This window comes from Ceratotherium simum, chromosome 34, assembly GCF_057802395.1.
Source record: "Ceratotherium simum simum isolate JZ-2026a chromosome 34, ASM5780239v1, whole genome shotgun sequence".
Classification (NCBI taxonomy): Eukaryota; Metazoa; Chordata; class Mammalia; order Perissodactyla; family Rhinocerotidae; genus Ceratotherium; species Ceratotherium simum.
This window is the reverse complement of record NC_141933.1, coordinates 1730287-1742747: the sequence shown is the minus strand read 5'-3', so window position 1 is coordinate 1742747 and position 12461 is coordinate 1730287. Positions and strand designations below refer to the sequence as shown.

The 12461-nt window shown below is 57.9% G+C and overlaps 1 protein-coding gene across 3 annotated transcripts in view; it reads right to left on the bottom strand.

Annotated features, from left to right (window-relative positions):
- Window positions 1-12066, bottom strand: part of CARS1 (cysteinyl-tRNA synthetase 1) — a 55175-nt gene extending 43109 nt beyond the window's left edge. For 2 of the 3 annotated variants that reach the window (XM_014795762.2, XM_087422462.1), the window contains exons 1-2: window positions 11968-12066; window positions 2182-2430 (exon numbers count right to left, since the gene is read on the bottom strand). In XM_014795762.2, the coding sequence (XP_014651248.1) occupies window positions 2182-2430; window positions 11968-11992 (274 nt within the window). In that variant the 5' untranslated portion in view covers window positions 11993-12066. The remainder of the gene's footprint in view (window positions 1-2181; window positions 2431-11967) is intronic. The other variant, XM_087422461.1, reaches the window with a different exon arrangement.
- Window positions 12067-12461: the final 395 nt, after the last annotated feature.

Below are 12461 nucleotides of genomic sequence, written 5' to 3'. Positions count from 1 at the left end.
CACGTGGCCCCTGCATCAGATGGACCCACACCTGCTGGGGATTCTGAGCACGCTCTCAGGCTCCTTCCAGTGGGGACGGGAGTGGCGGGTGGCAGAGAGCCCCTGGGAGGAGGGGCCATCTGGGCTGAGCCCCTCTCTGGGACACAGGACTCAGCAAGGCTGGGGCCTTGAGTGGAGTGGACCTACCCTGCTGGGGCCGCAGAAAGGAGGCAACGAGGCAGGGAGGGGGTAGGAGAAGGGACAGAGGGGCAGGGGCAGGCCCACGTCCTGGGAAGGGGCTTAGGTAGAGTTGTGGTCTTTCTGTGTCTGAGAAGGTCCCTCGGGCTACTGAGGCCCATGGCCCAGGGGAGAGAACACGGAAGGCACGAGGGAGGCACAGGGACTCAGACTGGGGGGTCAGCAGAGGGGAAGGTGACAAGCTATGATGTTTGGTGCTGACAGGATGCCCAGCAGGGAAGGACTCTTGAGCAGGAGCAGGGACTCGGAGAGAAGGCAGACGGGGCACTGGGGAGCGAGGGGCTGGAAGAGGTGGCCTTCCCACCCAGGACAGGACTTCAGAGACGTCTGAGACGGGCAGCTGCTCCGATTCTGGCGGCAACGTGGGGAGGCAGACGCTCGGCTACTGCCATCCAGGGACGTGGACATCGGACTCTGAGGGTCCTGGGACCCGCTGGAGGCACAGGCTGACAGGCAGCAGTGCCAGGCCCCAGCCCCAGCTTGCAGGCCAGCTGGCCGACCTAACACATGCCATCCCCTGGGCACAAAAGGTCCCTGGTGGCCTCCTAGGTGGCACCAGTGACGAAGGGACTTGGAAATGGAAAGAGGCAGGATAATCGTATCCATGCCGCCCAGGTGCCTCCCTCCACCTGCCTGAGCCTGTCTGGAGCAGCCTCGTGAATCAGCAGGGTGTCGCTACGCCTCGAGTGGCCTTCCTTTCCGGGGTTAAAGGCATTTGCAGAAGCACAGACTCATTTTTATCTCCTGATCCTGAAGCTGACGTGTGTCAACATCAGTCTTGCAACAAGCTCCCTCAATGGAAGATCAGACAGGCCACTGCCAAGGTGGCGAGCCTCAGATTCTCCCTTATCTCTGCCCTCGAAGGCTGTGCCATGGGAGCTGGGACCTAGGGGGACAACCTGACGCCTGAGCCCTTCAGAGAGAACGTGCCTGACACCAAGACGTCACCTGGGTCACTGTGCTGGACCCACAGGGAGAAGATGACCTACAGGGCAATGCTCCCACCCTATGCTGCAATCCTCTTCCTGCAGGATTATCCAGAAAACCAAAACACACCCCTACCCTCAGAGAAGGGATACCCCATCTCTGCCTGTTACGGCAGGGGGACCAGCGGACCGGGCCAGCAGTACAGGCGCTGTGGAATGTTCCACATGCCCCACCTGCAGGAGTCTGGAAAAGGCCCCCAGGGGGCTGCCCAGTCCAGCGGGGACCAGAGACAGCATGCACCCACCCCCTGTGTGAAGGTGGGGAGTGCCCAAAGCCCCGGGCAGGACTGAGCTGTCTGAGGGCATCGGGCCGTCATGGAGGAAGTACCCTTGGATGACTCATTAGATGACGTGAACTGAGCCCTGACTCTCCAGAAGCACCCCCAAGACAACTGGGGCCACGCTGGCACAGACGCACCAGCACTCCCCAGATGGAGCGAAAGCCATGCAATGATTTCATCTCAAAGCCGACAAATGACTTATTTCTGATTTTCAGCAAGTTCAAAGCAATTAATACTGCTTTAGGATTTAACAATCCTAAATCTGGCGGACAAAGACACGGCAATATTATGGAAAGAATAAACAAAAAGAACCAAGTCAAATCAAGCCAGGCAAGGGGTTAGGGGAAAATGCCAAGGCAGGAGCACGCGGCCCGGCCCTGCTGGACCCCTGGGCGGCACGGGTCCCGGGCTCTGCACTCGCCCCCAGGCAGCTCCGCGACAGTGACCGCAGGGAGTCTTGCTCCTCCAGAGTCAGCTTCTAACCTCTACTCAGGGAGCACTGGTCAGCCCAGCGGGCCCCCTGCTCGCACGCGGTGACAGGAGCCAGCGCTGTGGGCTCCTCCAGGGCACCGCTGCCACCAGCGCCACACACGGGGCAATGGAGGAAGGCCCTGACCTCAGAGGTGGCTGCCGCTGCGAGAGGTTCTAACGGCCGGGAAGGCCACTCTGCTACTCACTTGCTTGGAGCCCACTGGGCTCGCCTCTGCCTCGGGGGCTGCCCAGGATCGCTTCTATGTGCCTGAACCAGCGAGCCACGTGGAAAAGCCGAGCGTCGGAGGGAGGGGCTGAGAGCTGCCTGAAGGCGTCCACGTCTGCCTGGGACAGTGAGTGTCCCTGCACATAGCTACGCGTGCTGAGGTGCTCGTCCAGGGCCTGCACCCTGGCTGCCTCGTCACTAATGCTCAGGATGCACCTGTAGTCGGGAGCTGCAAAGACAGAGGCACATGGCGTCAGTCAGGGGCACAGGGGCCTTGGGTGAGAGTCCAGAAAGACGCAGAGGCCTGGGTGTCAACTTTCCCGCATATGAAACGTCCAGAACAGGCAAGTCCACCGAGACAGAACGCAGATGGGTGGCTGCCTGGGGCTGGGGAAGGGGGAATGGGGAGTCACTGCTGACGGGGAGTGACTTCAGTTTGGAGTGATGAACGTGTTCTGGAACTAGACAAGGCAGGTGGTTGCACCACACTGCAAATGCACTAAATGCCACTGAATTGTCCACTTTAAAATGGTTAATTTCATGTTATGTGAATTTCACCTCAATTGAAGAAAAACTCAAAATAAACACACACACACAACCCCTTTTCTGCAGAGGCACACCTCTGGTCTGGGCCTTGGGAGGGCTGGTGCTGACCAGTTCCTGGGTGGCCCACGGGGGTGGGTGAGGATGCAGAACCCTTGGCCCTAGCGAGCCCGTCCAGACCCCTGCACTAGATGGCTTCCAGCAGCCGAAGGCTGTGCTCCTAGGAGGACGGCAGCCCCGGAAACGCCTGCCTGAGATAGCCCAAGCTGCCTGGAGAGCTGGCTGTGCTTGTCCACAGCTGACAACGGGCCTGGCCTGCCCTCTCTCAGAGCGACGATGATGACAGAAAAGGGCACAAGGCCCTGACACTCACCACCCCTTTGTGACTTTTCACCCCTGGACTCTACTGGGCCTCTCCCCCTCCCCTCCCCCTCCTCCCCCCTTTACCTGGCCCCTCACCCCTGCCTCTGCAGAAATCCGACCCCCTCAGCTCTTCCTACTGTCAGTCACTAAGTAAAACCTGTTCTCACTGCTTTAACTAATGTCTGGCTGTGTGCATCCCTGGCCACAGCCTGGCTGGAGGGGCACAGACCCAGCCCCGGCAAAGCAGGGAGGCAGAGGCAAGTCGGGTCACACCAGGCCCTTTGGCTGTGGGAAGGAGCCCAGTTCCTGAGCCCATGAGTCTGAGCAGCATCTAAGCCTCGCTCACCCCAGTTATTTTAGCTTAATTTTCTGAGGGAATTGTGCTTGTCCCCTTCCACACAGATGCCCTCTCAGCCCGGGGCCCATTCGGCCTAGGAGTCAGCTCAGAGTGGGAAAGGATGGGCCCGTCCCCTCTCGCTTTGCCGGGCACAGCTGCCCTTCCTGGGCACAGGGCAGACACCCTGACACCCAAGCCCTTCAGAGCGAGCTGTCTGACACCATGAGGTCACTGGGTCATCGTGCTGGACCCACAGCCACGCCCCCTCCTCTGACCCTCTTCCTCCCCATCAAAGTTTACCTGCCGGGACCAGGAACAGGAAAATCACCCCAAACAAGCCCACACACCTCCTGAACACAGACAGCAAAGTGTGTGGGGGGGGAGCAGCTGCACACACAAATGCCTTTCTGCACCTGCGTCCACTGTGGGGCAAGCCTCCTCTCAGGTCCTGCCAACACCTGACCTCCCAGACACGGTGGGGTCAGCAAGGATGGGCGGGAACCAACCAAGAGAAGGACAAAAGCCAGCAGCGTTTTCCAAGCTGCTGCAAAGTGAACTACCCAATGGTCTGAGGCGGCCCCACGGGAGGGGCGGTGACTCCCCAGGGCCCAGCCTCTGGGACGCCAGCTTCCCGCACATGTCCTGAACCCCGACCTCTTCATCTACAGGAAGGGTGTGGGCGCCAAGGGCAAAACTCTTCCTTGAGCTCTCAAATGGATGCTGTGCTTCACACAAGGCCTTCCAGAAAGACCCGCCTGCTTCTCTCTGCACTGTACCCAGGAAGCTCCAGCACGGAGTCCCATCTCATCTGACACCAACAGGACAGTCACCCACTCCACGTGGCCACAAGGTGCCACTCCTTCCCACACCCTTCCGTCTTACTCTTTGCACATGCCCCTTTACAAATCACCCTCAGGACCCCCCACGGCCAACCCACGGGACAGTCCAGGGCCTCTACCTCCAACCATATCCGGAATCCAGCCCCTCACCACGGCGGCCACGCTGGGCCCAGCCCCTCTCACCGAACCCCTGTGCTGCAGGCCACTCCTTGGGCATGCTGGCTCTGCACAACAGAGCGGCCCTGCTGAGAAGGCGAGACCACAGACTCCTCCTCTGGACCCCCACCTCACACAAGCCCAGTCCTTACACCGGCCTCAAGACAGCCCCATGTGGGACCCCCATGCCTCTCTGACTTCAGCTCCCGCCCCTACTCACGCCCCCCTCACTCTAGCCACACGGGCCCCTGCTTACCCCACAAGAGCCTGGTCTGCTTCTTTTTCAGGGTCTCTCATCCCACCCTCTCTGCCTAGAATGCTCCCGCAGACATGGCCAGGCTCCCTCCCTTCCTCAGGCTCTGCCTGGTGTCTCCTTTTCCAGTAGGTCTTCCCGGACACTGTTCCAAATGACCACCAGCCCCCGGGGTCCCAACCCCTTCCTGCTTTACTTCTCTCCAGAACACTTATTCCTAATTCTTGGTCCTTCTTTCTTTCCTTTACTCTCTGCCCTGTCCCCGGTAATTCTGGTCTGCTTTATTTGCTCAGCATACATCCTCAGCATCTAGAACTAAGCCTGGAACATTCTAGACACTCAATAAATCTGCAGGATAAATGAATGAGCGAGCAGCAGAATGTTATCTCAAAGTGCAGCACTGCCCGTGATGGGCTGGGTTTCACTTGTCATTCTGGGGCCTCATGAGCCCTCTCCCGGGAAGCGCCCCAGCACACAGGACCAGGGTTGGGACCCAGCTGAGTCTAGAGTTGCTTCTAAGGCCCAATGGCTTGCTCAGCTGGAGCCTGCTGCCCAAAGGCACACCTCTCCAGGGGGTGCTGCTTCTGTTTCACGCTAGACCCACCAGAGGAACAAGCCACTTTTCACTTCAGGTCTTGGAACTGTCAAAGGAAGCAAAGGGAGACCCAGAGGCGGACCCCTCCCTGCTGAAGGTGCCAGCAGAGGTCCTGGGGAACCCACGAGGGCCCCTGAGTAGCTGCCGCCCCCAGCTCTCCTTCCTTTCCCTGAGCAGGTGGCTCTAAGGACCCAGCCCGAGGGCTCATAGGGAGCAGCCCCGTCATCACAGGCCCCGTGTCCGAGTCTGCCTGAGACAGGGAAGGAAGTTCCAGGTGGGTCTGTGCCTCCCACTCTCCTATGGAGGGGGCCCACCCTCGTGACCCCCGCCTCACAGCCACCAGGGTGGAGACTCTCTGACAAGACATGCTCTCTTCCCACTGAAGATGAAACCCAGGGAGAGGAAGGTGGCACCCAACAGGCCAGTTCTGGGCACCCCGAAGCCAGTGCCCAGGAAAACCGAACTAAATCGACGTCAGACTTCTCTGAAGTCTTCTGCAGAGCACCTTCCTCCCGGGGAACTTCTGTTCACCTGGCGACACTCCTCCCGCAGCTGGGCAGTCTGTCAGGTGGCTGCTGCCAGCGCTCCTCTTTTACGACAAAGAAAATTAAGTTCACTAAAGAAAAATCTGAGGACCTGCCTGAGGTGTAGACAGAGCCGGGCATGGGCCACATCCCAGGATGGGTTGGCTGTCCTTCAGAAGCTGTTCCCCCAACGCTGCCCCCACACGCTCCCTTCCCTATCTCCGAGCATCTCTCTTGTGCAACTGTCTGTGCCAGGACCGAAGGCAACGGGAGGGAGGGGGAATGAGCAAGAGATGACAGCACCACTCTGAGAAACAACATCAAGATCCTACCCACCCCGAAGCCCTGAACAGCAAGAGACAGAGAGACACTCTCCGGCTCCAAATGTCTTCCAGTGAACAGAGAAGACAGCCCAGAACTCGTCCGACACTGACACTGGCCATCTCTGACGAGCGGGGTACAGGTGGTTTTATTTCCCTTTTTTCCCCACCGCTCATCTTCTACCTTATGTTATTTTTATGATGAGAAAAACATGTAAAACGTTCTAACTACAGATGGCTTTAATGCACTGGTACAGTAGTTCAGGGAACTTCAGGCGGCTAAGCTGCTCAGGAGGCTGCCCTGTGGGGACCAGCAAGGACTCCGGGGGCTGCCGCCTCCTCCGGTGGGTTAAACAGGCTCAGAACAACACACGCCTTGTAAAGCCGCTGAGCATTAGGCGAAATTACACTTGTAAAATGTTTAAAATACCTCCTGGCACACAGCTAGCACCCAGTTTACCATTATTATTATTATAATCACTCCTGTGTTATCATTATTGTATTTGCCCCGGAGGAGTTTACCCAGGCGTTACACACACATTTAAAATGTGCCTTGTGGAGCAGCCCAGACCTTCAAAAGGGCAGGCTCTTCCCAGGACGGGAGGCACAGTGCCCAGGGAGCGGTAGATGACAGGCTTCCAGGCCCGGAGGCAGACAGGCACTGGGCTAATTGCAGCAGCTGCACGGAAGCGTTTTTGAGGAAACAAACACAAACAGGCCGGCTTTCAAGTGGTCATGGCTCTGGGCCAGACTGTAGTCTGGTCCTCGGCTGGCGATGCCAAGATTAGATGAGGGCTCCCAGGCAGGGGACGCATCTGCGACGGGGACCCCCACCTTGGAGCCTGTGCACACATTCGTGCAGAGAGCAAACTCCCACTCGGCGTCAATGTGGAGGGAACGACCACTTGTCAGGTCAATCTGCAGCTCCAATCAGAAACATATCATGGGAGAGACACCTTCTGATGCTGAGAATGTTCTAAACACGGACCGTGACCACGGTGTAGGAAGCTGAAGTCTTTCTAAGACGTTTACTGAAATCACACAAACGCAAGAACCAAAGGCACATCAAATGAACCGCAGTCCTGGTGTGAAATGATAAGCCCATCGCCTCTCCCTCCCCCTGGCTCCTTCCCATCAGCACTGAAACCTGCTCTCCGGGTTCCTTCAACAACCTGCAGTCTGCCTGCTTCCCACCCACCTGCCCTCCTCTGCTCCGAGCTAAGCTGCCCGTTCAGGTATGTCCCGGAGCCTCAGCAGCAGCGGTGAGCTCCCAGAGGCGCACGTTCCAGGCCCACCTGAGACCTTGGGAATCAGAACCTCTGGGTGCGCCAGCAATGGGCAGACACAAGCTCCCCAAGGGTCCTTGCACTGCACCAGGGCTTTCAAACTTTGGTGCACTAAGGAGCCCCAGGCAGCTCGCAGAAGTGCAGATCCCTTCACAGCAACTCTGCCTTCCTTATAAGCTCCCAGGCTGGTCGGGTTCTGTTTTGAAGACCAGCCAGCCTTTGCTGGGGTCTGTGCCCTTTACTCACTCCCTTTTCCTCAGATGCTCCTGCAGCTTCCGGGACCCCGCCTTCCACAGCGGCTCCTCTCCCTGGGTCCGCTCCACATCATTTCCTGTGGGGACTCCCAGCCTGCCCAAGTGGCTCTCAGAAAGGGGACTGGAAAACGCCTCCCAAATGCATCCTGTCCTCACACGAATCCCGGGGAGGAGGGCCACGGGCACCCCTGCTCCCCATCCAGCTGGAGGCAGTGCTGCCCACTCCTGGAGTCCAAGGCCCCCTCCCACAGGCCCAGGGCTCCTGATACCCTCTCTAGCCTCCACCTCTCTCCTAGCAGCAGCCCCTGAAGTCCAGCTGCCCCTGAGGTGACAGGCATCATGTGTTGCCCCCAAACCTGGGCACAAGTCCCGAGGAATGGCATGGCCATCTTCCCTACTGGCGCTGAAGCCTGGGCACCTTCGTTTCTTACTCCCACATCACCCCCGGCACTGATCCCAGTCCTCCCGAACCTGCCCACTTCCCACATGCCCACGGCTGCCCTTGGCCCAGGCCACCACCTTCTTGGCTCCTGGTCTCCCCGCCTCTGTCCACTCTCCTCCTACCCATCCTCCACGTGGGGAAGAGGGCAGACGATCCTTCCAAAACTCAGAGGCAAGACCTAAATTCTGAAAATGTGCTCAAGGCCCTTGCAGACTTGGCCTTGCGGCCTATCTCCAGCCCTCCTCTACCCTCTGGCCTCAGGAACTTGCCGGCAGCCACCTCGTCTTCAGGTCTTAGTGCATGCAGTGGTCTCTGCCAGGACCCCCACTCCTCTTTCTTCCTCTAGGCTCAACTTCCACGCCTCTCAGGGGCCTGCCCCTGCCCTTCCTCAGGAGCAGAGTGCTGGGGACTCGTCAGGCCCAGTCCTCCAGCTCAGGCTCCAGGACTGGGCCCGACCAGCGGACTGCAGCCCCCCGCTGCCGCTTCCAGCCCTGGCCCAGGAGAGCCTCTCATGTGGTTCCCTCCACTCCCTCCTGCGCGTGGGACGGCTGGCAGGCGAGGACCAAGCCCAGGTTCTGCAGACCGTGGAGGCACAGAGGGAAGGAGCCTGGGCTTGGAGCCACCTGGCTGGATGCAGCCCACCTGGCAGCAGGAGCTCCGGGAAGTGACCAAGAGAGGACCCGCCTGTGTAACCCTCGGAGGCATTGGTGTTCCCTGGTCCAGGGCTAGCCCACCCAACACTACCATGCCTCAGCAGACATGCATTGCCCTTCACTGCCATCACCTGTTTACCCAGTTCCCCTCTGGACAGAGAGCCCACGAAGGCCGAGACCGCTCGACCTGTTGTATCTCCAGGGCCGAGCAAGTGTCTGGCAGAGCAGGTGCTTAATGCACATTTACTAAATAGATAAATAAATAAAAAGTGACTGACCTATTTCAGTAAACCTTTTTGAACCACTCAGTGACAATTTGCCAATGAAATAGCAGATATGCTTTCACATGGGATTTTTATTTTCCTGTGTCTTTCATAGACCTTTGGTTATTACGAGTATCACAACCTGCTGCCCCGATGACAAGTAGGTGATCGGTGGCACCAGGATGTGGAGCATGGACACTAGGAACGGCTTAATCTCCACCCCAAGGGCACCATCTATTATGACTCTTAAAAATTAAATGTTGAGAAACATGAGTTCATAGACGAGCAAATATTTGTGGTCTGTAAGTATAGACATTTCATTTTTCTTTGGGAAACAGCAAAGCGTGTCCACTTTAGCCTCTGGTCCACCTTGACTCCCTTGGGCACTGGGGCCCTTGTTGTTATTCTGAACAGAATCATAAAAGGCAGCACAGCACAGTGGTTAAGACCCTGCTCCAGTCAAACTGCCCAGGTGGAAGCCTGGCCCCGCCTCTGGCTAGCTGTGCCACCTTGGACAACTCACTTCTCTGAACCTCAGGAATCTCACCTGTACAGGAAGATAAGGGCAGTATCTAGCACAAAGGGTTGCTCTGAGGACTACAGGCAATAACAGATGTATTTAGAGCAGGGCCTGGCACAGACTCATGCCAAGAAAAATGCTAGCTGCAGTATTATTATGAAGACTCCATGAATTAAACTGTATAAAAAATTAAACCTCAAGTCTGACCTAACAGGCAGCCACCACGAGTGCCCGAGTCTGCAGGGCAAGGCCTCTGAGACGAGCTCCCTCCACCCCAGGGGTCCTCAGAGATGAGACTCGTCTTTCTAAGACAACCGGGCCCTGGAGTGGGCGCCATGCCCATGCACCTTCAAGCTACAAAGAAGCTGTAAACCCAATGTCATCGCAGGGGACCAAACAGATGTTCTGAGTCAACTTAGGGAACCTGATCTGAAATAAGAAGAATATTCTAAACGAGGGCCTCCTTGAAAAGTCTGGAACATGGTCACTTTTGATGAACCCAACCTTGGGAATAAAAAGTATTCAGAAACTGGAAACCAAGAATATCTAGAACTCCGGGAGCTATATGAATGAAGCCTTTACCATTTCATTTTTTTTCTTGTGTCCTCAGAGGATGGTCTACGTTCTTGCCTTTGAGGGGAAGCCTACGGACAGGGTGTATAGGGGGTGTGGGGGCAGCAATAAAGGAAAAGAGCAGGTGGGCTATGCCCTGGTGCAGAGCACTGCCTAGAAGATGCTACCCTAAGGTCTAGACTAGGAAAATCTGTCAGCTGTCCAGACAGCCTGGGCGGTTAATCCCAACCTATGTGTCCATCTCCAAAAGCAGGCCAATTCTTATCAAGGCTCTAAAAACCTAAAGCTCTGAAGCAATTAATAAAAACACCCCCAATATGTCATTTATATTCACAAACAAACCAAAAACACACTTTCACTTAGAAAACAACAAAGAAACATCCTGCAGTTTTCCACTTGGACATACATGCCCACCCTGTGCTGGGCACCGGCCTAAGTCTGCACATCTGTTGACTCCTTTAATGCTCACACGTCCTCTGAGGGAGGACGAGTCCCCCGCCGTACTGTGAGGAAGGGGCAGAGTGGGGACCCCAGCCCAGCCGGGCAGCTCCGACTCGGGGATGTGAACCACACTGCTCTTTTACAGGAGTCTGGGTGAACTCAGTGGGCGGCCAGGCTCTGCGGTGGGTGGAGACGACACTGGAATTCAGGCACACCTGTCGGTGGAATGCAGCGTGCCTGGAAGGTGGGTACTAGTGCGGGACAGCAGCCCTGTCATCTGGGTGCCTCCCAAGTCACCAGGTTACCTAGAACCCCAGCGCACCCTAGGGAGCAAGGGGAAAAACAAGGCACCAAAGAAGCCTTGTACAGCCTCAACTGTGGGTGGGGGTGACGGTGTCTCAGAAAAACTCCCATCTGATTTTCTCCAGCCAAAATAAAAACTCTATACACTGCTAATTCTTCCTGAGGAAAGTTTGCTCCAGACTTAGGAATCTGAGCGACAATCTCTGGTCTTTCCCGCACAATCTTGCATGAGGGATAGTGGGAAAAGACCCAGTGCTCTTCGGAGGTCAGCCTGGGGATGCGCTTGTCTACCTGCTGATGACATGAGTGACACGATGGCGGAGCCAGAGCTGCTCACAGAACCTCCTGGGCAGCAATCAAGTGGGGCAATAACGCCCTGACCAGGCAGATCCCAATGGCCACTGTTTGCAGCTGCACTGTAAAACCCCTAGTCCTTTCATGTGTATGTGGGCGGAGGCCACTTCCTCAGCCCCATTTCCTTAAGTGTCAAAGTGTCAGCCTAGGCGCTCTCCGGCCACCCCCGAGATGCTGCCCCGGCTGGGCGGAAACCAAAACAACCCTCCAGCTTTGCCTGGCCCCCAAATCCAGGGGGACAGGAGGGGGCGAGATCCGGCCCAGGGACTAGCCAGAGGAAATACAGAGCCACCTCCCAGGGATGGAGCTCAAGAGGACCTCTGCACAACCCAGTGAGGGCACTGAGGCCGGGGCAGGGTCCCCGCGGGGGACGAGGTGCGAGGAGCGCCGGCCCAGCCAGGGGACGCGTCCGACACCTCTCCCCCCGTCCAGCCTGGGGACGCGCCGCCCTCAGCCCCCGGGTCACCCCTCCAGCTCGGGGACCCGGAGCCCTCAGACCCGGGGTCACCCCTCCAGTCCCGGGACCTCAGACCCGCGGTCGCCCCTCCAGTCCGAAGACTTCAGACCCGGGGTGGTCCCTCCAGTCCGGGGACCTCAGACCCGGGGTCGCCCCTCCAGTCCGGGCACCTCAGACCCGGGGTCGTCCCTCCAGTCCGGGGACCTCAGACCTGGGGTCGCCCCTCTAGTCCGGGGACGTGCTGCCCTCAGGCCCAGGGTGCCCCCCGCCCGACCGCCGCGCGCACTCACCCTGCTCCCCAGAGGAACCTGCCATCGTAAGAATCCCGGAACCGCGGCCGCGGCGACAGCTTCTCAGAATCTGATGCAACCACCGCCCCGGAAGTCCCGCCCCGCCTTCCGGGACACGCCCGGTCGCTAGGCAACCTCCTCGGGCTGCAGACGCCGCCAGCCCCGGGGCATGCTGGGAGTTGTAGTTCTTACTGCGCAGCAGTCGACGCCCTTGAGCATCCGCGGAGCCACGCGTTCCGTGTAGGGCGGGACAAGGCCCGTGACGAGTCGGGGCGTGGGGCGGAGTTTGCAGTCTCGCCGCAGGGAGACAAGCATTCAAATCTCATGCATGGCTGTTAGCACAGCACCAAGTGGTGTGGTGACAAGCCCCAGCGGGTGTTCAAATAGGGCCTCCCAGGGACAGGAATGTGCTAGCCAGGGACAGAGGACTTGTTCTAGAGGCTTCGAAGAAGGGATTAGGGATGGGTGAAAAGTGCATTCCGGGCAGAGGGGAC